The 27,731-nt window shown below is 37.4% G+C and overlaps 1 protein-coding gene across 1 annotated transcript; it reads right to left on the bottom strand.

Annotated features, from left to right (window-relative positions):
• Nucleotides 1-62: 62 nt before the first annotated feature.
• Nucleotides 63-27,731, bottom strand: LOC113050922 (heparan-sulfate 6-O-sulfotransferase 3-B-like). The gene is made up of 2 exons (XM_026214386.1): nt 26,401-27,731; nt 63-2,949 (listed from the first exon to the last, which is right to left on the bottom strand). Exons 1-2 carry the CDS (start codon nt 26,934-26,936, stop codon nt 2,211-2,213), a joined length of 1,275 nt encoding a protein of 424 aa, XP_026070171.1. The 5' UTR covers nt 26,937-27,731; the 3' UTR covers nt 63-2,210.

Here is a 27,731-nt window from a genome sequence, read left to right as displayed (position 1 = left end):
TATATATATATATATATATGTATATAGAGAGAGAGAAAGAGAGAGAGAGATTATGTTGGTCAGATAAGAGAAAAATGCCAAATTTGATGTCACTCCCTTAACACTTAATCAGTTTTCTAAAATGTAATGGTAATTTAAATGTTCAAACCTAGGAAATTAAATGTAAAACATCCTCAACATTGGCTACCCATTATGGTACCGATATATTGTGCATACCAACTTAAAGTCACAGCGAATCTTCTGTTTTATTGATCACTCTGGGAAAGGTTGAGCGCGAGCGTGATTTCACCAAGTACAACATGTTCCTGGATCAACATCCTTGTTGATTCTGGAACAACATTCCAATCAACCAATCAGAACTGAGATATAACATTTCAGAAAATATCTGTTTTAGGCTTACAACCAGAGTTAGGTGCTTCTAAGCCCTTTTTAATCCGCTGTTATTTCCCACTGATTTTAGAAATAAATTATAGGTAGGGATTGGGTTAAGTCTATATTTTTGGACAGTAATGTTGATCCAGGATCATGTCTTACTTTGCAAAATCTCGGTGACTGTGAGCACATTGCACTCTATTTGCTTGCAGTTGTTCTCTACTGATGGGTTGCAATCCTAGGGTGCTCATGTAGAGTTGTGGACACAATGCTAAATACAAATACTAACACTATAAAGCCTACTGTATCATATTGGATATGCAAAAAGCCATTAATTGAAATATTTATTATCTATACATTATATATATAGCTTTTTTATTTTTTAGAAAAATCATATTAAACCTGTTCCATAAATAAACTTTTTCATTTAAAAAATTTTAATTTTCTGACTATTTCATCTTTGCAGGGTTAAATTGCAATTATTTAATGATGCATGGTTAGGACAGAAAAATAAATAGTCTAATAAAGTTTTAATTTAGAGTGACAAACAAGCACACATCATTGCCAAGTGAATAGTAAGTGGAAAGTATATGCAGGTGAAGCATATACTGCTTTGAGCCATTCACACAATGTGTTATTGTGCTCCATCTGTGCTATTTTTAATGGACTGAGCTATGTAAACATGCATCAGATGGACATATTTGGCCATTGCACAACATTTGTCAAGTAAAAAAAAAAAAAAAACTCCTTCTGCATTTGTTTTGCTCCATCTAGCTGGATCTTCCTGTTAATAATTTTACACACTCGTACAGGTTCCAAAAGAGGCTTTTAGTAACAATGCAGTAGAAGAACCAATTTTGGTTCCCCAAAGAACCTTTCACTTAACCTTTTCTTTAAAAAAAATGTTTTTCTTAGTGTAAAGAACATTTTAAAATCCAAATCACTTTTTTTCCACTAAAAAGAACCTTTTGTGGAATGTAAAGATTCCAAAGATGTTAAAGGTTCTTCACGGAACCATCAATGCTAATGTAGAACTTTTCTTTTTAAGAGTGTACATTGATGGTTAATGCAGGTATATTAACAAAAAGGACATTTCTGCTTCAATACAGTACACAATTTTGTTTCTGTTGTAAGGCTGGAAGAACCTCAGACCCTTTGAGATATGGACAGTACAAATAAAGTGTATTAACATAAAAGCATCTGTTTTCACAGCTCACTGACAGAGAATGCAGGACAGTTTTTTTTACATTTGTTCTTTTTCCCCTACTTCCTTCCCTTCACTCAGCTCGCTCAGAATGGTCAATAGCATAATCTAATGTTCTTTGTGAATGCAAGTGATATTCACATTCATGTTTGGCATGCCTCAGTGTGACTGGTACAATGATCTTAATCTTACAAGTAAACTAAAAGGTAATAAAGATCCTAAAAGTTTAGATGTGTTTTGCTTATTGTACATGGTGTGCCATTAGTGACTTCCATGCAAATTACCATCTGTCCCCAAACGGTGTAAAATCTCCACGTCTAGGCCTTGATCAATGCAAATTCCACATTTTTAGTTCCTGTCTCCATTTGGAGGCTGTTTGTCTTGGTCTGAGTACTTAAGGAAATGTTTCAAGAAGATCAGGGTGATTATGGTTCTTTTAAGAACTGTTCACTGAGAGGTTCATTGGGGAACCAATGGTTCTTCTATGGCATCATTGTGAAAACCACCTTTTTGGAAAACCAATTTTAAGTGTGTAAGTTAGTAAGCGCAGTGCGTAATATGAACAATATGCCTACTACATACTACCACGATAGTAAGAGTAATGTTAGTCTGAACACAGCCAGAGAGCACAGCATCACCACCGCACCACCTGGCTGCTGTAGTCCTCCGTCACTCCAGTTAACTCCATATTTTCCTGCTCCAAGTCTTTTTGTTCGTCATCCTCCTGTTGTTGAATCTGCGATGCTTTCTGTTCCTTCATTCTCCTGCGTTGTTGTCGTTTCCTCTCTCTCTCCTCCTGCCGCTCCTGATGGTGGCAGTACTGCACGCGCTGTGAGAAAAGCTCCCGCGCGTATTCATACAACTGCATGTCTAGTGCGTTCAACTCCTCTATGCGCCTCCGGGTAGACGTCCCAACCGTGACCCCGGCCGCCCGCGTCCCGTTAATCTGAGTGAAGGCGGTGATGAAGTGCAAGCCGAACGTCCTCTCAAAAAGGAATTGTGTTTTACGCTGGAACTCAGTTAGGCCGAAGAAAGCCATGTGAAGCAGGTTGCGCTTGGCGCTGCTGAGGAGCAGCTCGGCGCGCCGCTCTTCGCTCATGGAGGACAGGTTGTAGCAGCCCACCAGGCTGAGATCAGCCAGCATGCGAGTCTGCCGGTTGTTGGCCAGGTTTGAAGGACAGGCCATGAACTCCTCCAGAGACACGCCGGTCCAGTCTTCACTGCTGTAGCAGGCCGGCAGCTCGTCTGGAGTGGGAGGACGTCCGTCACACATGTGAAGCGCTGTCTTCCATGTGGCGCCGCGCTGCACGTGCTTCCACTCGCTCAGGTAGCGTGACACGGGGTCCCGCAAGAGCGAGATGTAGTAGAAGTTCCTATGAACAGAACACAGGAGGTCAGAAATCTAGAATTTAAAAAAACTCCCCGACAACATTAATTTTTTTTCTCATAGAACAACAAAAATGTATCAGTCACCTTACTGTCATTTTATGGAAAAGAGTAGCCAAGATATTCTTTAGAATTAAAATTCTGCGACCCTGTTACATATTTTCATATACTACTGTTCAAAAGTTTAATAACTGTTACCCCGTCCCGTATACGGGACGCCTACATTTACTTCACTATATTACAATTAAATCTAATCTAATCTTGACAAACTATATATTGTTGGAAAGGTCTAAGACTCCCAAATATATATTTTATCAATGTTTTTTTGTTAAAAATTATGTAGGAAAAGTAATAGATCAATTTCTGACAAGAGTGCACCCTCAAAAATCTACATTATAACATGAGTTTTGACTTTTGTTGCCTCTTTCTCTAACACACTTTAGAAATCTTCAGAAATTAAATATCAATTGAAAACTTAAAATCTCAAAATTCATCCTTTAAAACTCATTTTAAAATCAGACATTGCATTACCATGTAAATGGTACATCAATATCATGTTACAAAATGTTTTCATTCATGAATTATAAAAATTTAAGTTTGACTCGTGCACTATAAAGTCTATGTTCAAAAACGTGAGTTACAGTTAAAACTGAAATAATAATTAAAAATGATAAAATTAAGACATTTTTTGTCTTTTTTTCATGGAACTCATATTCAAACAAAGCAAAGAATAAAAAATGCATGACAAAAAGTATAAATTATAATAATTGTTAAATGTGTGTAAAATATTATCATGAAAATATTTAGTTTCTATTAGGTTGAACTTGACCCTGTATCCTTGACCCTTTTCTAATCACCATTAGAGTACTTCTATGTAAAATAAACCTGAAGATAAATATAAAATTATGACTGTAAATAGAAAAAAATGTCATTAATCTCATAATTTCCCAGTGTATAGAAAACAATTCTGTACATTTTAACATTTATTTTATCAATTCACATTTCCACAGACCTCAAACCCTTGTTTCATGATGCTTAAACATTATATATTTTTTGGCGTAACACTTAATTTGGATAGTCCACTTTAGAAATTCAAATACCTATAAATAACTTTGCAACCACATGTCAACTAGCAGTCATGAGAGTATTAATAGACTGTTTGCTAAATATCTACTATCACTTTATTTTGATGGTCGCTCAACAAACATTTTACCGACTATAAGTAACTTTGCAAGTACGGCAACCTGTTCTACAAACCCTAACCTGACAGTCTACAAATGCTCTAATGAGAGTTAGTTAATATGCAGTTTCAAAGTTACTTAAAGTTAGTAGAATGTTAAAAGTGGACTATCGAAATAAAGTGTAAACTTATTGGCTGGCTTTTTAAATAAAGCAACATGGAGAAAAACAGAAGACCAAGACATGACCCAAAGGTCCCCATGAGCACAACTGTGCAGCAGATCAACACACAACCCTCTGCGACAGAGCTCCGACAATGTGCATTTTACTGAAAAACAAGACATAAACACTTGATTATAAAAAGTATTTTTGGCAGTGTTCCTCATTAAAATGAGCATGCAGGACTTTATGAGCACTTCTTGTTAATTACACTAGTATAATTTAGTGATAGACGACAGCTAATGATTCAGACAGAGAGAGAGGACAGATATGGTTGAGGACAGAGTTCATGTCGACAGCCTGCTTTAACCACACTATATTCACACAGTCTGAATGCAGCAGAGAAACCATACAGATGATAGAAACTTCTGCCATTAATACTTTCCCAGCCTCAAAGAGAAAACAAGCTTCCAAATGATATTTATCAGAAAATGAGAAAAACAACCCCAATAAAACAACCAATTTTCTCGCTCGGCAATGAAATCGCTCAGCGCTCAAAATAGCGTGCTCATGCTGGAGATGTGGTCTGCGTATTGTCACAGAGTTCCTCATCATTTGTTTCATTTACTCTTTTTGGGATTGTTACCTCCTGCGGCAGGAGAGCATTATTCCCAATCAGTTCATTAAGAGCTGAGCCTATCTCTACTGACACATGGACACGAGTCATCCAAGAGATTACTGAACTCAACTTGCAACAGATGTGACGTGCAAAAGCAAATGCTAAAAATAAAGTGTCTTGGGCATGAATCTCATATTTTAGCTTGTAGGAAACTGTTAAAATTTCTGGGTAAAAGGATACGTTGTCATGCCTGGAAACTTGTCCAAGATCTATTGAGTTTTCTGCCACATCACGGTCAAATTACGGCCCAGAATGTCATACTGGCTATGGCATTATAATGCAATGAAATCAATAACGCTCCACTATGGTAATCCATCTGCTCTTCAGCACTGACCTATTGGAGAAACACTGTCAAATGTTAACCCGCTCAATACAGTCAAGCCGGGCAAGTTATGATTTGATAATGAAGGTCAGATCGCTGATCACAGGCTGCACAGAGGACAGTCTGTTACTGCATAACACATCCATGAAGCATTCAAAGTGTTTTAGAAGTAGGCTATACATATTTTATATACATTCTGAAGAAATGTTTTCGTTGCAATTAAGCCTTTTCAACCAAAATAACCTTTTTAAATGAATTTGGTTTAGTCTTTCCAAACTTTAAATTAATTTGGTTATTTCTAGATGCAATTAAAATCTGAAGGACTGAGCGAGATTCAAACTCAGTTCGATGGCACGCATGAACCATTCATTACTATATGTTCATTATCTGTGTTGGTCCTCTGAAAAAGTCACTGTATTAATACTGTATTAAAAATAGGTTTGGAAAATAGATTTCACTAAAATATTAGAATTCAGATAATTGTTAACTAGGTTGATTATTATTTATTATAGCTACATCAAATGGGTCCTAGATGTAGTGGAGTTTCATCACTTCCTCACTCTGCAGTGAATGGGTGCCGTCAGAATGAGAGTCCAAACAGCTGATCAAAACATCACAATAATCCACAAGTATTTCACATGACTCCAGTTTATCAATTAATGTCTTGTGAAGTGAAAAGATGAGTTTGATTTGTGTAAAAGATTACTTATGGATTATTGTGATGTATTTCTCAGCTGTTTGGACTCTCATTCTGACGGCACCCATTCACTGCAGTGGATCCACTGAACAAGTTATGAAATTATAAATTATTGCAAATCTGTTCAGATGAAGAAGAAAACTCATCTACATCTTGGATAGCCTGAAGCTGAGTAAATTTTCAGAAAAATTTTCATTAATATGTCAAGAGCAACACAAAATCCGCTCTACCCCACAGCTCAAAGCCTGAAGCCGATCACATCTAGAAAGGTGTATACATTTCAAATAGAAATTTCCATCCATGACTTCTAACTCTAATTTCCATTTATTTTCCAGGCCTTGAAGTTTTCCAGCACTGCGGGAACCCTGTAAAAGCATGACTGAGCGAGAAAGACAGATTTCCAATCTATTGCGACAGAGTAAAAGCTTCCTCCCTGACTCCGTGGAGGTGTGCTAATTAATCTCATGAAATTGTTTTTTAAGCACACCATTTAATTAGTCAACTCAAAGTCTATTAGTGTTGCTCAGAGGAAGGCAGTCTCTTCTCATTACTGATATACAATCAGTGACAGTAATACTTTCTCTCAGGATAGCAGTCCAGCAGATTACAGAAATGAATCACTATAATGAACTTCATCAATTCATTGAACATTCACTGATAAACTTACACTTTTATAAAGTAAACACACATATATATGAGATTGGTGCTAGTTGTCACACATTTAGCTGTGAATATTTTTCAGGGTAGCTTAATCTTTTAAAGTCACTTTCTGTTTGTACAGTTCATTGAACACACCGGGGCATGTTGTCACATGGTGGGGTAGTTTGTTAAATCACAAAAATTATTATAAAATAAAACAATTCATGCAAATTGTGAAGGGTATACAAATATGAAACCAAAAAAAATAAAACTGCTGTTCAAAACGTTGGGAGTTAAAATAAAAATAAAAAACTGAACCAGGATGTTACATCATTGATCAAAATGGACAGTAAATACACTAAACGACACAATATATATATGTGATATATATATATATATATATATATATATATATATATATATATATATATATATATATATATATATATATATATATATATATATATATAGCTTTTTTTTTTATAAATGCTGTTCTTTTAAACTTTCCATTCATTTAATAATTCTGAAAAAAGTATCACGTGTGTGTGTGTGTTTGTATATATATATATATATATATATTTATATACCGTTATTTTTAGCAAGCATAATCAGAACTAGAATAGACAGTTCAAAAACAAAAAGATAGTGAGATCCAAACACAATATAATAGAAAATCTTTTTTCTTGTAGAAAATATAAATGTGTGTGTGTGCATGAGGTGACTGCTTCACGACAAATCATATTTATTCCAAATACTGTATATATTCAAAATGGAGTGATCTCATGGTCGCTATGGATTGACGCTGCATAATTCAGAGTGATTGCAAACTGACAGGGAAAGAAAATTTCAGAAGTCCATTAGTTTCTGTGGGCCTAAGTGAGTGGTTTAGCGCAGATGCTAATTTAGTTAGCGAGAAAAAGGGTCTGTATGTGGTGGCTGACAGAGTGGCTAGCACATTAGACCACTTACTTAAATGACCAGAGGAGTGAGGGATAATGTGTTCTCTGCCTCCTGGAAAGCTGAAATACCTACTAATATCAATTGAATTGAATTACTGAGGAGGCAATGTGCTAGAATGCCAACTCAGTTTCTGTGCTAATGCTAACTGAAATTCCTTTCAACATAAAGTGCCAACAATGCAAATTAGTGTGAGAGCACAATCCCATAAAAGCACCAAGGGGAGTGGAAAGTTCTGTGGCTGATCTACTGAAAATGTGCATATTAAAGAACACAGATGCAGCCAGCGCATTTCCATAATGATCAACGTGGTCTACCAAAAGCAATGCAAATTAGTGTAGGGTCGCAAACAAGCAGAGCTGACGATAATCAGGTGTACACGGCCGCAAATAGGTTAAGCCATGTTTTTTGCAATGGTGCTATAGAATAATCAGCACTGAAAACCTGCAAGAAACATATCAGAATCTTTTACTGTAGCGTTCTCCTTGTGTAACATCAAAGGAGTGTTAATGGAAACAAAGATACTAAAGAAACAGGAGGCATTTAAAAATAAAAAATGTAATTGTTCTGAACAAGGAGTGATTCTCTGGTCCAGATAGGCTACAGATAGTAAACTGAAACCTTTAATAAATATTTCATATGGTTCTAATCTTCACTGTACTGTGCTGATGTCATCGCACATGGGAGCTCTGTCATTCTGTAGATACATTTATCTTGAGAACCCAGTTACCTGACACAGAACACAAGACGCCCCTGCAACCTCTGGCATTTGAAAATATTTGATATCTGTGTGTCAGAATGATTCATAGGACAGATAATATATCAGAAAAACCACAGTACATATGAATATTTCTGAGGGGTTATAATACAGGTCAAAAAATGTCATTAACAGTTCCTCTGTGAGGTTTATAGATCAATCAGTCGTATTAAATAAGTATTCTGCTTGAACCAGATGAACCAGAACAGAGAATTACTTGTATATATTTTCATTAAAGTTTACAAAATTTTTTTTTATATAATAATTATTATTTAGAATTACATGTATTATACTTTATCAGACAAAAACATGGGTATTTAAATATTACACTGTAGCTAAATAAAACATTTAGACTACAAGCTGATTTAAAATCAAGTTGTGCACCACTGTGAACTGAATTGAGAGTGACATAAATTCAATGACTGAATTTGAAATATAGTAAATAAGAGCAGAATTTTAAGATGAAAAAAAGTGAAATTCAAAGTTGTTTATTTCACTGAAGCAAAGTGAAATTAACAATTTGAAAAGCAAAGTTAGTCAAGACATGGATATATGGATAAGCCATTTCCTTTTGAGGGACTAGTTACCACAAATGGTCGGTTGACCTAATCAGCCTTTCACTTCAGTCAGATGCACACTCCGGTTTTATCGATTAGGACGAGTGTCCACTAAACTCGATGCTTAATCTCCTTATATCAGGAGGGGAGCCCCACAGAAAATCAATATGATCCAAAACTCTATTTTATTTCATTAACATTAAGGCCACCAGCGTAATTAAAGAGCAGGTTTGATGTGCTTACGTTAGCATGCTTTCAAAATTGCTTTCTAAAACAATGAGTATTCCTGAGAAAAGCAGCCACATTTAAGACAGCAGAAGCAGCATCTGCTCTGGTGCTTCATGCTCTACTGGTTAACATTAACTGATGATTTTAAAACCTTCTGTTTCACTAAGCAGGGTGTCTGCTTGAATGGAAAGCCATTTCACAGCACATTTAAACTGCTCTGATAAAGGACAGCAAAGCTGAGAGTCCACTTCAGGACATTGCAAGAACGAGAGCTTTAAGGGTTAGTTGACCTAAAAAAAAATAAAAGTTACACTTTAAATTTTTTTTTCAAAGTTATGTATAAAACGGGAGATTCAGATTACAAGAAAATATATATATATTTTTATTTATACATCAAACTTTTAATGTTTAATTCATTGGGTTCCTTGCCATTTCTTTGTATTTATTTGTGAAATGTACTAGCAATTCCTCAGTAAAAACTGTTTCATTTTTTTTTTAAGTATCAAAGGCAGTCCATTTGACTTATCCTAGGGCCCTATGAAATTTGTTTAAATTAAGTCTTATTTTCCCCCAAATTTCTTGTTTTCTATTTACATTTTTTGGTTTTTAATAATTGTTTTATTGGTTTAATAAACATGTTATAATTTTTTTAAATAATTTAATAATTCTGTTTTATGTTTAATTAAATTCTATTTGATTTCTAATCAACTAAACTTTTAGCGGGTTGTAGTGAAGACCTTTGAGATTCTATGTGTATCATTAAGTGTCCTCGTATAGTGAGACGACAGACGCTGAAAACACCACAAGCTCAGTTGAAGTCAACAGCTTTGAGAGTAGAACAGACAAATTTAAGTCATTGTTCTCTGAAAATCCTGACATGCAATGTCTGAATCATAAGCAAAACATTCTTTTGAGGTAGATCTTTTCCATGAATTGGTTGAATCTGAAAGATCTATTAATAGAACCAAGGAATCAAAAAGTCCTACAGGTTTGTAACAACATGTCTTTGTAATCTTTGAGTAAACTAGGCCTATTCCTTTAAGGTTATCCACTGGTTGGCTCGCCACGCCAGGCTCAGGAATACTTAAACAGATGGCAGATTTTGCAGTCATCAGGCATGCGGCGGCTCTAGTCATATCATCAATTGCAGAGGCTGTGGCAGGAACAGCTTGCCATTTCCATACAGACAGCAAAGCATGAACGCCCCATAGGCCGTTTCTGTCTGGATGTGCTGAGTCATCGGCCGCAGTTATCGCCAGTTACAGCTCCAGGCTCTTACACAAATGAGATTGGGTATAGATGGAGAAAAAATATAAAAGGATAAAAACCAAAGCTATAGAGAACTCTGTCATACTAGATTCACTTAATGCTCTGTGAAATCAGTGAGGAAATTTTAAATCCTCTAGTGGTGATTATGCATGACAACATTTTACACCTATCGACCTAATCGAATTGATGGTGACTTTTTACTTCATGACCACCATATGTCAGGACTGCATATTATAATTTGAGTATGCAAAATGGAGTTAGAGACAGAAAGACTATTAAATAAGCCTGCCAAGAGAGAGCACATCCTTACCAAATTTCACAATGATGGCAACAGGAGTGGGCAAATTTGCTCTTTTTTTTTTTAATTCAGGAGCTGGAAATGGAATTGCCCGAAACCCACAGGGTGCTGAATTGGAATTTCATTTGGAATGACAGGAAGAACAATTTACTGAACTGAAATTCAATGAAAGTAAATTGCATTAAAATATGTAAAGGTTAGACATTTCACTAAACTTAGATAAAAATACAGTCAAAACAATTAACATGATTAACTGAATTGAACTGAATTGTGTGTAATTATTTTTGCCATCCAGTACACACACACAGACACAGAACAAAATTATAAATGCAACACTTTTTTTTTTTTTACCCCAATTTTTTCATGAGCTGAATTAAAAAAACTAAGACTTTTTCTATGTACACAAAAGGCCTATTTCTCTCAAATACTGTCCACAAATCAGGTCTAATTCTGTGTTTGTGAGCACTTCTCCTTTTTCGAGATAATCCATCCCCCTCACAGGTGTGGCATATCAAGATGCTGATTAGACAGCATGATTATTGCACAGGTGTGTCTTAGACTGGTCACTCTAAAATGTGCAGTTTTATCACACAGCACAATGCCACGGATGTTGCGTGCAATTGGCATCCAGACTGCATGAATGTCCAAGAGAGCTGTTAACCGTGAACTGAATGTTCATTTCTCTACCATAAGCCATCTCCAAAGGCGTTTCAGAGAATTTGAATTATATCCAACCGACCTCACAACAGCAGACCACGTGTAACCACATCAGCCCAGGACCTCCACATCCAGCATCTTCACCTCCAAGATCGTCTGAGACCAGCCACCCGGTTTTCATAACCAAATAATTTCTGCACAAACTGTCAGAAACTGTCTCAGGGAAGCATCTGGATGCGGCAACTTCGCACAGCCATTGAAGAGGAGTGGACCAACATCCCACAGGCCACAATCAACAACCTGATCAACTCTATGGGAAGAAGATGTGTTGCACTGTCTGAGGCAAATGGTGTTCACACCAGAAACTGACTGGTTTCCATACTAAACAATTACATGCATTATTACAGTCAGCAGCTTTATATATTCCATTCCATTTTATTGATTTAAAATGAATACAATTGTGCATTCTGTTTGTCATCTCATCCTGTTTGTTAGCCAGCTATAAGAAGTTCTCTTTCCAAAGTAGTATGATGAGAATGTATGTTTTTGTTGCCATTAATTAGTCTGAATCTGTTTCAAAGTGTGTTCGTCATCTGACAACTGGTGTTCATTTCTAGATCCATTCTCTGTGTCATCATCTTGTTAAAAATTGGTTCTCATGTAATTACAGTTGTCTGCGGCATCCTTTGACAAAACCACCATAAATCAAATGCATTTCCATTATGAAAACCCAACAAACCAAAGATCAGTTTCCACTACACAGCTAATCATTTTCATTTTCCCTCAAAACTGCACGGAGGACAAGATGATTGTTAATTACAGCATTGTAAATCAAACTTGCCACCCTGTCATCTGTTCACGTACAGATGTTGCTAAGTAGCCTACAGAAGTCATGCTGACTCGATAGCATGATATATACTTTACTGCCACACTGTAAACATTTCATTTGACCATATCAGTTTAGAGCTAATTATTTTCTGCAATAAAAATGTTGTCGTCAAACTCACCCTCATGTCCAGAGCCTGACAGACATCACTATTAACTGACTGTAAGGAAAAACATTCAATGAACATTCTTCTCTTCTGTGGTGTATCATGGAATATAACAGTATATGGTTCAGAACTACATGAGGATGAATAAAGCATGACAGAATTATAATTTTGGGCTGAAAAAAAATCTCTTTAAGTAATGTTTATCTAACTTTTGTCAGCTAACCGACTAGAATGTATTTAACAAACCGCAGAAAACACTCAAACCCAAATCTTTGTGTTTATTCCTAATAAATTATGTACTGAAGTCGTGTACATTTATTTTTATTTTTTGTTTAGGTTGCATAGTACAATTGTCAGTACACAAACACCTGCAGAAAAAAAAACCTTGCACTAAAAGTGTCATTCAACTAGTAAAACACCAAGACAGACACCAAGAACCAACAGACTATCATGGCAGCATAACGGCTCTGCCACTTTTTCTCTGACTTTCTTGCTAGTTCCTAATCCTTACTAAAAGTTATCTGAAACAGGCCAAAAGCCAATAAAACTGCCAGGAATCAGGGCTAAACAAAATTGATCCTGTAGCCCCAACAACACAATGTAGGAAGGCAGAGGTGGAGAAATCTTTTACAGCCAAAGCAGCAACAACAGATTTGTAATTTGATGTGAGTTCACAGACTTCATGGAATGCTCCTGAAAACACAATATTTCCACAGTCGCACAGATCTGATGGTCCTGAAAAGCTGAAGGAAAGACTGCATGAGGATTCATAATAGCGGAAATTGTCAGGAAACTGTTGTTGGTTTTGCTATGACACATATAATTATAGCAGTATCTGACAACTGACATTCAGCTTAGTGTTTAATGCAAAGGAAATATTATTATATTATAACATATATTATGAATGTGTTATAATATTGATTCTGAAGGGTCATGTGACACTGAAGACTGGAGTAACGATGCTCAAAATTTAGCTTTACATCACAGGAACAAATTAAATTGTAAAATACATACAAATAGAAAACGGTTAACTCAGTAATAATACTATTCTGTTTGTTTGTTTTAACTGTATTTTTGATTAAATGAATACAGTCTTAATCAGCAAACATCTTTCAAAAACAGAAAAATATCTTACTTTTATCTACACTTTTTGAATGGTAGTCTGATTTTTTTCCCATCTACATAAGGCTTACACTGAGATGAAAATATCATTAAATATCATTATATTTTTTGACAGAAATGTTGCCTGGTCTTTCTCCCTGTGCTTTCTGTTTCCTAATACTAATTAAATAATTGTTTGCCATGTTTGCATTAATCCACAACCCTGTAATTTTCAATCCTGAAGCATTTTAATTTTAAAATGTCCAGTCTTTGATGATTTCACCTCCATTACTTTGGGCCTAAAATAAATAATAATAATAATAATAATAATAATAATAATATATATATATATATATATATATATATTCAGCAGTGTACTTTATAAATGAAAATAACCCAATAACACTGTGCCAATTATCTTTATTGTTTAAATGCATATGCATGTTTTACATATTTAGTTGCATTTTTTTAGTTTATGATTGGTAGTTTGTGACGTGAAATACAGCCAAGTATGGTGACCCATACAAATGCTCTGCATTTAACCAATCCGAAGTGCACACACACACAGCAGTGAACACACACACACACACCTGGAGCAGTGGGCAGCCATTTATGCTGCGGCGCCCGGGGAGCAGTTGGGGGTTCGATGCTTTGCTCAAGGGCACCTAAGTCATGGTATTGAAGGTGGAGAGAGCACTGTACATGCACTACCCCCACCCACAATTCCTGCCGGCCTGAGACTCGAACTCACAACCCTTCGATTGCGAGTCCGACTCTCTAACCATTAGGCCACGTAAGAATGAAAATGTGCTGAAAATATGCTGAAAATGTACTCAACCTCAGGGCATCCAAGATGTAGATGAGTTTGTTTCTTCACTGGAAGAGATTTGGAGAAATGTAGCATTACATTACTTACTCGGCAATGGATCCTCTGCAGTGAATGGGTGCCGTCAGAAATAAGAGCCTGATAAAAACATCACAATAATACACAAATAATCCATATGACTTAATGTCTTGTGAAGTAAAAAGATGTCTTTGTAATAAACAAATAGTCCATAAATCCATAATCCATAAAACTTCACCAAGTGAAAAAGTCCACCTCCTATTGTCCTCCAGTCTGTGGGAAATCCACCCACACATTTGTTTAGAACAATTTTTGGCTGTTTTCACATGTAACACTGCTTGATCTGTGTATATTTCTCTCCTGATTCAGACGAGGTGATTTTTAACTGAAGAAAGCAATAATATTTAATAATAATAATATTCTCATATTTTACCTGGAAGCAACATAAATTAAAAACAAACCTAAGGATGGTTTATTATAAATATGCAACTTTTCACTTCAACTTAATTGACGGACTGGAGTGGTGTGAACTACTTGTGGATTATTGTGATGTTTTTATCAGCTGTTTGGACTCTCATTCTGACGGCACCCATTCACTGCAGAGTGAGCAAGTGATGAAACTCATCTACATCTAATAGATTACCTGAGGGTGTTTTGTGAACTATTCCTTTAATGTAGATATAATAAATAATAATTAACTTTTTAGTTTACAATTATCTGAATTCTAATATTTTTGGGAAATCAATTTTCCAAACATATTTTTAATACAGTATTTATTCAGTATCTTTTCAGAGGATTGTGAACATGGTACTGAATGGTTCATGCGTGCCATACTATGTGTCAAACAGACTTTCAGATGATAAGGGAACATAAAAAGCTGTAGAAGAAAAATGTGCCTACACACATACTAAAATAGAGTACAAAGAGAAGATAAGGGTAGTGTTCGTTCACTCATTTAGCTCATTTGTGTAACAAAAGGCTTTGATGGAAGGAGGTTTGCTTTGATCTGTTATCATAACATGTGAGCTGCAGACAAGACGTACTGCTGTGATCCCCAGTGGTGCATGGGAAAATAGTCGTCAGTTCATTGCTAATGTGTGTCCCGGTAGTGTTTGGAAAATATCTGCATGTGTCAGCATTTTAGCCACAGAGGTACTCATTTTCCCTCATTGGCCCTTAACAGCGAACAGGTTTCCTGAGAGTACAATAACAAATAAAAATAGTATTTGAGAATAGTGCAACGAGGGGGAAAAAACAATTCTGACTTTTCTCTTAGTATTTTGTTATATAAACTCACTTTTTCAAGTTATAAAATCATAACTGCCTAATATAAACTCCCAACTGCAAGAAGTCAGAATTGTGAAATCCAAACTTGCAATTGCGAGTTCTAGAGTTAGAATTGCAGGATAGACAATTCTGACATTTTTTCTTGCAATTCTGACTTTTTTTTCCTCACAATTGTGTGACATAAACTTGCAATTCTGACCTCTTTTTTCAGAATAATGAGATTTAAACTGGCAATTGCAAGTTATAGAGTCAAATTCTGAGGAAAAACATTTGCAAGTTTTTGTCTCAGTTAGGACTTTATTTCTCAGAATTGTGAGATTATATCTCAGCAATAAATGTTTTGAATTGTGAATGAATGAATTGTGGCATACAAACTCGCAATTATGAATTTTTTTCTCTGAGATATAAACTCACAGTTGCGAGTTATAAAGTCCAGTTCAGAGGAAAATATTTTTATTTCCTTACAATTGCATTTTATATTTCACAGTTCTGACTTCATAATTCACAATTACAAGTTTTTATCTCACAATTCTGGTGAGGGGGGGGGGGGGGGGTCAATATCGATGTTGCAAGAAACAAGTCGATGTTGCAAGACGTAAAATATATATATTTTTTTTTATTTAGTGGCGGAAACAATCTTCCATAGTGCAAAGCCCAAGCAAAATGAGCAAAAAAGCAATAAATGTCTGATTCATCCCTTCAATGTTAGTGATGGATCATTTCTATACATTGTGCAAATCACTGCTGACGTTTATACATGTCTTTAGTGAAGTAAATAACTGTCTGGATGAATTATTATGGCTCAGGTTGTCGTGAGACTCTGTGCTGTACTGAAGTGCTTGTCACGCTGTGACAGATGAAATGCTCATGTTCAGTGCCACCAGGGCCCCAAAGTAAACAGTCTGTGCTCGAATTTAAATTTCCACTCAGACGTTTGACACTTCAAACTTTCATGACCTTGTTTGGTTTAATAATGTCTTGCTTATTTATTTACTTGTGTTTTGAAATAGTAATCACTGCAGGACTTCAGCATTCGCTCACAAGGGAGCTGTCACAATCAAAACACAAGTGCCCACACAAGAGCACTCAAATGTAAAAATTATTCAGGTATGAAAGAAAGGGACAGCGATTAAAAGTCTGGTTAGTTTGAATAACAAAACCTAATTATGAATTATTATTTATTAATCCCCATAAGTATGTATTTTATTTATTTGTTCAAAAGTTTGGGTCAGTAATATATTTTTTGTTTTTGTATATATTCCTTTATTCTTAGCCAGGCTGCATTTATTTGATAAAAAATACAGTAAAATCAGAAATACCCTGAAATATTGTTACAATTTAAAATAATCACACTATCATGTTCTCTGTCTCCCTCCTTCACTCTCTCCATCTTTCTCCTGTCCACCTACACTCATAGAAACCCATGTCTTTCTGTCTCTCTGATAAAGAGGTCTGCAAAGAAGTGATTTCTCAGGGCTGATGCCAACTGGTTGGCACTGGATTCCCGTCTAAAACTCATATAAAAGTTGCACAAAGATGCTGACACTCTCAATGCTGCCCAATTTGATCTGTGCTACTATTAGAAAAATGAGCCTGAGCCAAAGCCTCACTCAGAGATTCCTGCTCCACCTGGCACTGACGCTAAACTAGCGTTATAGACGGCAAATCATATCGTTCATATGCACACAGTGAGAGGTACTTGTGTTTTATGTGCTTTATTTGATTATCTATCAAGGAGATTCATATACAGTATCGTCAGATTAAAAAACGTAATACAGATATACTGTGCATTCCCAATATGATAAGGAAGCGTTCATATAAAATATTTAAATTAGCTTAAATAAATAAATAAAAATACATACCTTCCTGTGTCAAGTGGATAAAAATCTTAAATATACTCATGCATGTGTGTGTATTTATATATACATAATAAATCTATATAGAATACACATATATTATGTAAACACAAACTTTTATTTTGGATGCAATTAATCATGGTTAATCGATTTGACAGCAAAAAAGTACACACGTATCAGTTGCACTGCAGTCTGTACAGTGTGCCTTTACTGCTGATCCCAGACCAGAGTGCAGTCTATTCTTGGAAGAGGTTGGAAACCCCAGGAGATGCAAGACTGGAAATGGAGTAAAAGGAGAATATAACAAAGACAGTGTGTCTGCGTGTGCGTGTTTGTGTGTGTGTGTGTAAATGTGTGCAGTGTTTTCATGCATAAATCTGCTCCTGACTTTGCATAAGGACTCTGAAACTAGAGAGCATTTAAAAGCTCCAGTACCAAACCCCAAAGGCTCTTGGACCAGATTCAGCACCCCTGGCATCAGGCGCTCTGTGCTGCACTCTCTGCATAGGCTCTTAAGTTGATTGGTGGCCACATTACAGTGTGTCTCAAAGTTTATAATATATGATCCCTCCTGAAGTGTTTAAATGTATGCTGTGCCACCGGCCAACGTTATTTTATTGCCACATGTGATAGAGGCACAATCATTCAGACTGGTCTGATGATATTTGTGTCTGGTCACTGAAATATAATACATGATACATTCCCAGTTTTGTTTTCACCAAATGAAAAGGCCCTTTTAACATTGAAATTTTAAAATGATTATGAGTATAGCTGAATCAAAGTGAAATCGCTGTACTAACGTGAATTATTCTTGCTAGACAGCACTGATATGATTTATATTGTAGCTTTACATTCTTACTGTAAATAAACAACAGTTTTTTTCCTGTTTATATACAACAGTTTTTTATTTTAAAGAAATTAATACTTTTATTCAGTGAGTAGTTTATTCTAATTATCAAAGAATCCTGAAAAAAAGTGTCACAGTTTCCACACAAGCAGATAACAGTCTTGAAAATTATAATAGTTCACAATATTACTGTTTTTTTTTTTTCACAATTTAGTTTTTTCTCACAACTTTATACCTCACAATTCGTTTCTCATAAATCTGTTTTTTTTTTCCTTATAATTGCGAGATATAAATTCAGAATTCTTTCTTTCTTAAGATTCAAATTTTGCAATTCTTAAAAAAGAGTTGGGAGAAATAAAATACTTTTCCCTCTGAATTCTCAGTTTGCATCTCAAAGTTTTTTTATGTTATCATAAATGATAATTCACAATTCTGAGTAAATATATATATATATATATATATATATATATATATATATATATATATATATATATATATATATATATATATATACATACATACATACATATATATAAGCCGAAAATGTTAACTTTATTTATTTATTTTTTATCCCGTGGCAGAAACAAGTCTTCATATATATCTCATAAGGAATCTTGAGAGAAACATCTAAGACAAAGTTTGATACTTCAAGGAAACACAACTGAGAACTGATTGAAATAAATGTGCTTTTCAGATTTATAGCAAAATAACATTTTCAGCTGGATAAAGCTGGGAAGTATTACACATTGATGTGTTTGCATATTGTGCTGGTGCCAGTGATGGGTACCATCAACCTGAAAAAAAAAAACTCCATGCTCTGAATTCTCAAGGAGTGAAAGGCTACGATATATATAAAAAAAATATTTAGAATAAACCCACAGGAGCTAATGGCAGCAGGAGGACACACAGCTGGCATTAAGACAGAGACTTTTGCATAAATCTGGATGGTAATCTCTCACTCAGATGATTAGATTGACGCTCTCGCTTGCACTAATCCTCCTAAAGGAATCAGAAGATTACAAGCATCTCGAGAAAAACTTGCTGGAAGAGACTGATGTCTCTCTGATTAGTGTCTGATGGCAACTTGGGCTTAAACACAAGTTTGGTTTGTACAATGGGATTTATCTACACAAATGGAAGTAAGGGCGGGAGAGACAGAGAGATGGTGGCATTCATTTGGTTAAAATAAACAAGCCTTTCCTGACCCTTTTTTTTTTTTAGAAAAATCTCAACAAAACTATCCATTTAGCAACTACACATTTTGCACATGCATTCCTTCCTTCTGTGGAACTCAAAATCAGAATCAGAAAGAGCTTTATTGGCAAGTATTCTTGCGCATACAAGGAATTTGTTTTAGTGAAATAAGCTTCCAGTGCACAGAGACAACAACACACAGACAAAAATAAATAAATGCAAATAAATTGTATAAACAGTTATGCTATAGATGATAATGGAATAGAATTGAGTAAGACAGAGGGGTAACAAATAAATATAAGGATTTTGCACATTTTTATTGCGTAAGTGTGGAACATATAACTGTTCTTGGATGGGAGGGATCCAGAGTGATTTTCTGAGCCTTTTTCCTCACTCTGGATGTATACAGTTCCTGAAGGGTGGGCAGGGGTGCACCAGTAATCCTTTCTGCTGGCCAAACCGTTCTCTGTAGTCTTCTGATGTCCGATTTTGTAGCTGAACCAAACCAGACTAAAGTACGCAGGACAGACTCAGTGACGGCTCAATAGAACTGTTTCAGCAGCAGCAAGTACGAAGGAAGTACAACCTTTGTCTGGCCTTTTTAACAATGGAGTCAATGTGATTGTGACGAGTGGGGCGGGGCCGAGGGCCGTGGGCCGTGGGAACGGGTGAGTCCCATGGAGGAGATGGAAGGATATAAAACTGGAGGGACGACAGTGAAGGACGAGAGAGAACCAGGCCTGGGCTTTTAGTTGTGTTTTAGTTTTTATTTGTTGACAATCAAAATTAAACTTTAATAATTCAAAATAAACACAAAACAGCACATCAGCCCCTCACGGACGACTGATTCGCACAAATAAAAACCAAAACACAACTAAAAGCCCAGGCCTGGTCCTCTCTCGTCCTTCACTGTCGTCGCTCCAGTTTTATATCCTTCCATCTCCTCCGTGGGACTCGAGACCGGTGGGTCGAGCAGGTGTCGCTCATCTCCAATCACTCCACCGGCCTCGCCCGTTCCCACGGCCCTTGGCCCCGCCCCACTCGTCACAGTGATTGTCCCACTTCAGGTCCTGAGAGATGGTGGTTCCCAGGAATCTGAATGACTCTATGATGGTGAGTGGGGGGAGTTCAGGGGGGTTTCAACTGAAGTCCACTATCATCTCCACTGTTTTGTGCATGTTCAGCTTCAGGTTGTTAAGAATGCACCAGACCGCCAGCTGCTCAACTTCTGGTCTGTAAGCAGACTCATCACCGTCCTGGATGAGACAGGTGACCGTAGTGTCGTCTGCAAACTTCAGGAGCTTGACAGAGGGGTCTTTAGAGGTGCAGTTGTTGGTGTACAGGGAGAAGAGCAGAGGGGAGAGAACACATCCCTGAGGGGCACCAGTGTTGGTGGAGCAACTGTTGGACATTAATTTCCCCAGTCTCACTAGCTGTTGCCTATCTGTCAGAAAGCTGGTGATCCACTGACAGATAGAGCTAGGAACAGAGAGCTGGGTCAGTTTGGTCTGGAGGGCTGTTGGGATGATGGTGTTGAAAGCCGAACTAAAGTCCACAAACAGGATCCTCACATAAGTCCCTGTTTTGTCCAGATGTTGCAGGATGAAGTGCAATCCCATGTTGATTGCATCATCCACAGACCTGTTTGCTCGGTAAGCAAACTCCAGGGGGTCTAGTGATGTCCTTTAGATAAGCCAGGATCAGTTTTTCTAATTACTTGATGTTAGAGCCACAGGTCTGTAGTTGTTAAGTCCTGTTATCTTGGGTTTCTTTGGAACGGGGATTATGGTGGAGCGTTTGGAGCAGGAAGGCACTTCACGGAACTCCAGAGATCTGTTGAAGATCTGTGAAAAGATGGGGGCCAGCTGGTCAGCACATCATCCTCAAAGATTTGAAGAGCAGGAGGGGGGGGGATTGGAGGAGGTGTTATTGGTTGTATAGGGAGATGAACAGAATGGGTGTGGGGGGTTTCAAATCTTCAATAAAACTCTTTCAGGTCGTTAAAAAAGTCGTTGATCTGTCTCAGTGCAGGGGGGTGGTGTCTTGTAGTATGTGGTGGCTCTCAGCCCTTTCCACACTGAAGCTAAATCATTGGAAGTAAACTGGTCTTCCAACTTTTTATCGTAGGTCCTTTTAGCCACTCTAATCTCTTTGTTCAGTGTGTTCCTGGCCTGATTGTACAAAACACTCTCCCCATTTCTGTAGACATCCTCTTTGGCCTGACGAAGAGTTTTGCTGTAAACCATGGCTTATCATTGTTGAATGTTAAATAAATCCTGGTAGGAATGCATATATCCTCACAAAAACTAATATAGGATGTCACAGTCTCTATGAGTTCGTCCAGATCGGTGGTAGCAGGTTCAAAAACACTCCAATCAGTGATGTCAAAACAAGCTTGTAAATCCTGTTCTGTTTCGCTGGTCCATCTCTTCACATTCCTTACTACAGGTTTAACAGATTTAAGTTTCTTGCTTGTAAGTTGGTATAAGATGAACCAGGCAGTGATCGGAGAGCCCCACAGCTGCTCGTGGAACAGAGTGATATGCATCCTTTATTGTGGTGTAACAGTGATCCAATATATTACTGTCTCTGGTGGGACATGTAACATGCTGTCTGTATTTTGGCAGTTCATGGGAGAGATTGGCTTTATTAAAGTCCCCAAGAATGATTAAAACAGAGTCCTGGTCTTGTTGTTCTGTCTATGTGATCTGATCAGCCAGTTTCTGTAAAGCCAGGCTTACGTGCGCTTGTGAAGGAATGTAAACACTGACCAGAATGAACGAGTGAAACTCCCGCGGGGAATAGAACTGCTTGCAGTTAACAAAGAGTAATTCTAGATCTGAACAGTACATCTTCTTTAACATAGTTACATCTGTACACCACCGTTCATTGATGTAAAAGAATGTCCCGCCGGCGTGTGATTTCCCAGTTGATTCTGCGTCGCTTTTTTAAACAGCTGAAAGTCCGGCAGATAGAGCGCGTTGTCTGGATTGGTGTCATTCAACCAGGTTTCCGTGAAACACAGAGCAGCAGAGTGTGAGAAATCCAATTGTCCAAGAGAGCAGAAGGATTTTGTCCATTATGCTGGGTATAGAATGAAGATTTGCCAGATGGATGCTAGGCAACGGCATTCAAAATCTGCGCATCCTGAGGCTGACTAGGGCCGGTTCACTTTCCCCGTCTGTGCATTCTGAAGCGTTTGATCAGCATCACTGCTTTGCTGACAACAACGTTCAGTAACACATCCGTATAATTGAAATCACAAAAAAAAGATTTTGTGGTGTGTTCTGCCAAATGTTCAGCAGTTCATCCCTGGTGAAACTGATCATGTTTGTTAAACAAAAAAACTGGAAAAACAAACAAAAACAGTACAGAAGATATCCTGAAAATTTTTATTAACTATTAGGGCTGTCACTTTTAGTTCGAAAATCGATTGCACAATCGATCGGACCAACCAAAAAAAGTTTCGAAAATGAAAACAGGGAATCGATTTTGACCAAATATGTACAGTATTAATTTTTAAATAATTAAACAATTAAAAAAAATAGAGGTAACAAAACTCACAACCAAGCAGAAAAAGAAAAATAATTCCGAGAGTGTAGTATGCGTTGCAAAAGCTAGACAGAAAATACCAGCAATTTTACGCGCCTACAACACCCAGTGACGTCGAAAGCGACCTCTTATGCTGTGTTCACACGCGAATAGAGCGTATGGCGCGAATGATCTCAATGTTAAGTCAATGTAAAGATGCGTTTACGCGCGTCTAGAGGTCTCGCGGCGCGGTAGATGCGAATTCACCTCATCCACGCATCTAGTTACAGGATATTCTGAGTTATGAGAAGGACCATTGAAAGCTGACAGCGATACCCCACATTGCGCAGCTGTACCTGAGTGTACCTGGGACATCAGTGCGGTCGGAGCACGTCTTCTCAACAGCTGGACATACAGTGAATAAAAAACGCTCTGCTCTGGACCCCGAAATGTTGATCGACATGTTTTCCTGTCCAATACATTTTTGTGCGTTTCATGCCTGCCTAGTGCTGCCTAGACTAAGTGTCGGTTACGTTCAATAAAAAATGGACTGTTCTCAAGTCCATTTAAAGTTTAATTTTTTGAACAATTGTTTGAAAAGGATTGAATCATTGTTTTAAATAATCTTGGAGATTTTTGAATTTCCTAAATCATGAATGCAGCTGGGATGAAGCCTGCAGTGATATTCAGGAAGGAATAAATAAATTGGCAATGCAGCAAGCCTTCTAAATATCCCAGAAGCAGCTGGATTAATGACAGACACAAACAGAAAGCACTTCTATTGTGAGAATGACACACAGTGTATATAAAGGATTGTTATTCTATCGCTGCACTCCTTCATGCATTGCTAATGTAATGCCTGTAGTGCTCCATTTCCAAACATGTTTGATGCCTTATGCTGCCTTATGCATGCAAACACACACACACACACACACACACTCGCTCATATCACATGCATACTCATCATAGGTCATCTCTTCTCCAATGCACACATGAACAACTTTTCAAAGTCTTGCATCTTTACTTACAACACAACATCTCAAATGCCAACAAAATATACAAGATTATATGGATGTGCTTTGCAGAAGCACTTGTTTTCAAGAAGCACCCAATAAAAGCTGTTTATGTGTCTTAAGTTGGATCTCAGAGCTTGGTCTATAACATCTTGTTCTGCCTTTATCTGCTTAAATGCTGTAGTGCCTGCTTGACGAGGCATCGTGAACGAACAGAGGATTTAGAAGATGAGAGATCTGATGTGTGTGTGTGTGTATGTGGGGAGGGGATTAATATCCTGAATCGTGGCAGCAGATGGGATTTTTTTCACTATTGTCTGCCAAAGACCTCTGAACGTAACACGATCATGTAAATGAAACCACATCCATTGTTACATGTGGAAAAGTGAGAAGCTGTCGTGCAATACATACAGTGTTCCACTGCGTTTTGTGTTGCAACATTTCTGCATGCACATTTCTTTACACTCTTAAAATAAAGGTTCCAATAGAGAACCAAAAATATAGGAACTATTTTGGGTTCCCCAAAGAACCTTTAATAAGTGAACAGTTATTCACGCAGTGATTCTCAATTCCAGTCCTTGTGACCCCCTGCTCTGCACACTTTGTATCTCTTTTCACTTCAGATGTTTGTTCTATTGGACCGTAAATGCCCTGCAAAGTGGACTTCACAGGATATTCCAGCATTATTCCATTCCAGGACTGGAATTGAAAACCACTGCTTAAAAGAACCATTTTTCTTAGTGTGAAGGACATTTTAAAAATCTAAAGAATCTTTTTCTACAAATAACCATTTGTACAATGGAAAGATTCCATGGATGTTAAAGGTTCTTCATTGAACCATGGATGCCATTAAAGAACCTTTATTTTTAAGAGTGTAGATGCCCAGCCTTAATTATGTAGCAGCCGTTTTTGCATCACACTTTGACTATTTTGTCAAATTAATGAACAATGAGACTCAAATCAAAACTAACAAAAAAAGCTGTTTTACTGTTGTCTCAGTAATTTAACATGACTTAACAGGATGTTTACAGTTGTAGTACTTTGTCTATACTTGCCCATAATAACATTATAATGATAGAGTGTACAAGCCCTGTGCAGTGGATCAACACCTCTGACTCAGTCAGCTGAGAGTATTGATTTATGTTCTGTGGTAAAGAGGAGGATCATAAACATGCTCGAAGAAGCTCTGCAAGGCCACCTGAGACGAGGAGGGTAATGAGAGGGAATATTCATGTGGCTGCAAAGTGCAAACACATTTTCAAGAGGTGTGTATTTTATAGCTCATAAGAGACCTGGTAGCTTAAAGGTTTACTGGCACTGTCCATCAAGATGAATGCATCTCACTGTAATCACTGAACTGAAGTCTTAAATGGATAGTTCACCCAAATCCATCAAACCTGTATGACTTTCTTGAAACACAATAGAATATATATCAAAGAATGTTGTGGTATAAGCAACAATAGACCCCACTAACTTGCATTGTGCCTCAAAATATGTTCTTTAATAAAGCAAATGGCAACAGAATTTTCATTTTTGGGTGAACTATCCCTTTAAATCTCATTAGAGTAAAATCATACTGCATACATTCCATTCCTTTTAGCTTAGTTTGACATAAGCACTTGTGCAACATATTTACAGCTGTCTAAAGCTGTCTCACACATATTCAAAACTGCATGACTCAGAATGGCCCTCAGCAGGGAACTGATATTCACAGATGTGGATCATTTTAGACACAGACAGTGAAGAATCCAAACACATGACACCAGCAAAAATACTGCAAAGCACTAGGGGGAAATGTGTTGCTGCCAACACATATAGTTTCCACTCTATGCCAATGCATATATAATAAAAGGTAACAACTTATATTTTTACAAATGCATAGGCTTTACAAATCAGCTACTTATATGTCTTTCAAAGAACATTTGTTTGAGTATATGGGGTGAAATCACTATCATGTATGACCACAATCCTTCTGAACTGACTGTATATAGGTATCTGGTACATCAACTGTATAATGATTACTTTAAGCACATTCCATTACCTCACACAGTAAATGCATTTACAAAATTTCAAACATCTTTGTTTTTTATTGGTGTTACAGTAATACAGTTTAGTAATAAGTTCGTAGTAGGTTTTAAAACTACTATAATGTGTAGCAGACAAACATGTGAATGTGTTATAAAAGTTTGAAACGCAAAATCATTGGAGTTAGAGATGGTGAAACAAGGGATACACCCCTTACACGTTCTCCCCAACGTGAACTTTTGATGTATATTATATAATTGTGCTTAATGTATTATTAACTGCTGAAAGTTATTCTAAAGTCTCACCAAATTAACTTTTGATCAATTTTATTAGGAGCCACGCACACTTACCGCCTGTTCGATGGCGCATCTTTCTTTAGCTTTTTATTCATCACAGCAGGCACACAGTTCGTGAGCTCGGTCCAGTCCGCGTGCAAACCGCAACTCCAGCCCGTGGAGAACCGCGAGAAGAGCCACGACTCCGCTTTACCGGGTCGGTGACACGTGCATTTCTTCTGGCCGGAGCGGCAGTCGCACGGTCGCTCCAGGTGGATGTTCCGCACCAGGTGCTTCCCGAACGTCGTTCCTCCGGTCTTCTGGATGTGGAGGAACACGATCACGTCGTTCCCCTTGATGTCGAAATCCACGTGGCGTTCGAGGTCCTCGCGCGTGAAGTTGAATTTAGACGGGAATCTAAACGGAGCGTCCTCGTCCGGATCCGGAGACTTTCTCTTGACGTCTGCTGGATATTTGGAGAACGGAAAACTCTCTCCATTACCAAACCGACAGGACGTGCTCCCCGCAGGACAGACGTACTGATAGCCGATCATGACAAATAAAACGGTCAAAACAGGCACTAAAAGGAGTTTGTTGGATTTATCATCCATTGCAAAGACAATGAATCGTATGATCACGCCATTGGTGATGCTGTCGCCGCTGAATGAGCGATTTCCACGGATGATGCTCGCAGGCAAAGTCTGATCACAGCAAAGCGCCTTCAGTTAGATCATAGTTAAATAAACGACATTGTCGAATCCCAGGCAGAAAGGAAAAATTAGCCTTGCCTTTCCACATTGTACTAAACTTTGAACATCCATTTGCAGTGCAGATCGTCTCAATGTTTAAAGTTAATTTTAGCCGTCCTCTTCCGATAGATTATAACGTGAGGCTTTGCTGTGGAGATGAGATCCAGACCCGTTGTAAACACATCCAAAGATCCGCTCCGTTCATGCAGGTTTCCGAGATGAGCTTTAAGAAGTTGAGTTCCCGTTGTAACTTGCTTATCGCGTGAGGAGAGAGAGAGAGAGAGGTGGGATAGGTAGAGTTGATCCCCATTAGTACAGTAGGTGGGAAAGAACACATCCAATATACAAAATACCATCCAATTCTTGAGAAAAATCTGCTGCCTTCTGTTGTCAATGGGAAGAAGATTTACCTTCAAACATGACAATGACCCAAAGAACACTGCAAAACTGAACACACAGTGATTGAAGGAGAAAAGTTGAATGTACTTGCATAGTCAGAGTCCAGACTTAAAGCCCACTGAAAATCTATGGAATGACTTGAATGGTCACCATCAAATTTAACTGAACTTGAGCAGTTCTGCAAAGAGGAGTGGGCAAATATTTCAAAATGTGAAATGTTAGCAGAGACAAAAACCAACAAACTAAATACTGTTATTA

Source organism: Carassius auratus, chromosome 31 (assembly GCF_003368295.1).
Source record: "Carassius auratus strain Wakin chromosome 31, ASM336829v1, whole genome shotgun sequence".
In the NCBI taxonomy this organism is placed as follows: Eukaryota; Metazoa; Chordata; class Actinopteri; order Cypriniformes; family Cyprinidae; genus Carassius; species Carassius auratus.
This window is presented reverse-complemented; position numbering and strand designations above follow the sequence as displayed.

What these genes read in the sequence shown, in the direction of transcription:
- LOC113050922 (XM_026214386.1), bottom strand. Translation starts at nt 26,936, where the DNA reads ATGGATGATAAATCCAACAAACTCCTTTTAGTGCCTGTTTTGACCGTT. An exon ending in GATGCGCCATCGAACAGGCG is followed by an intron (nt 2,950 to 26,400) that starts GTAAGTGTGCGT and finishes TTCTGTTCATAG; the next exon opens with GAACTTCTACTACATCTCGC.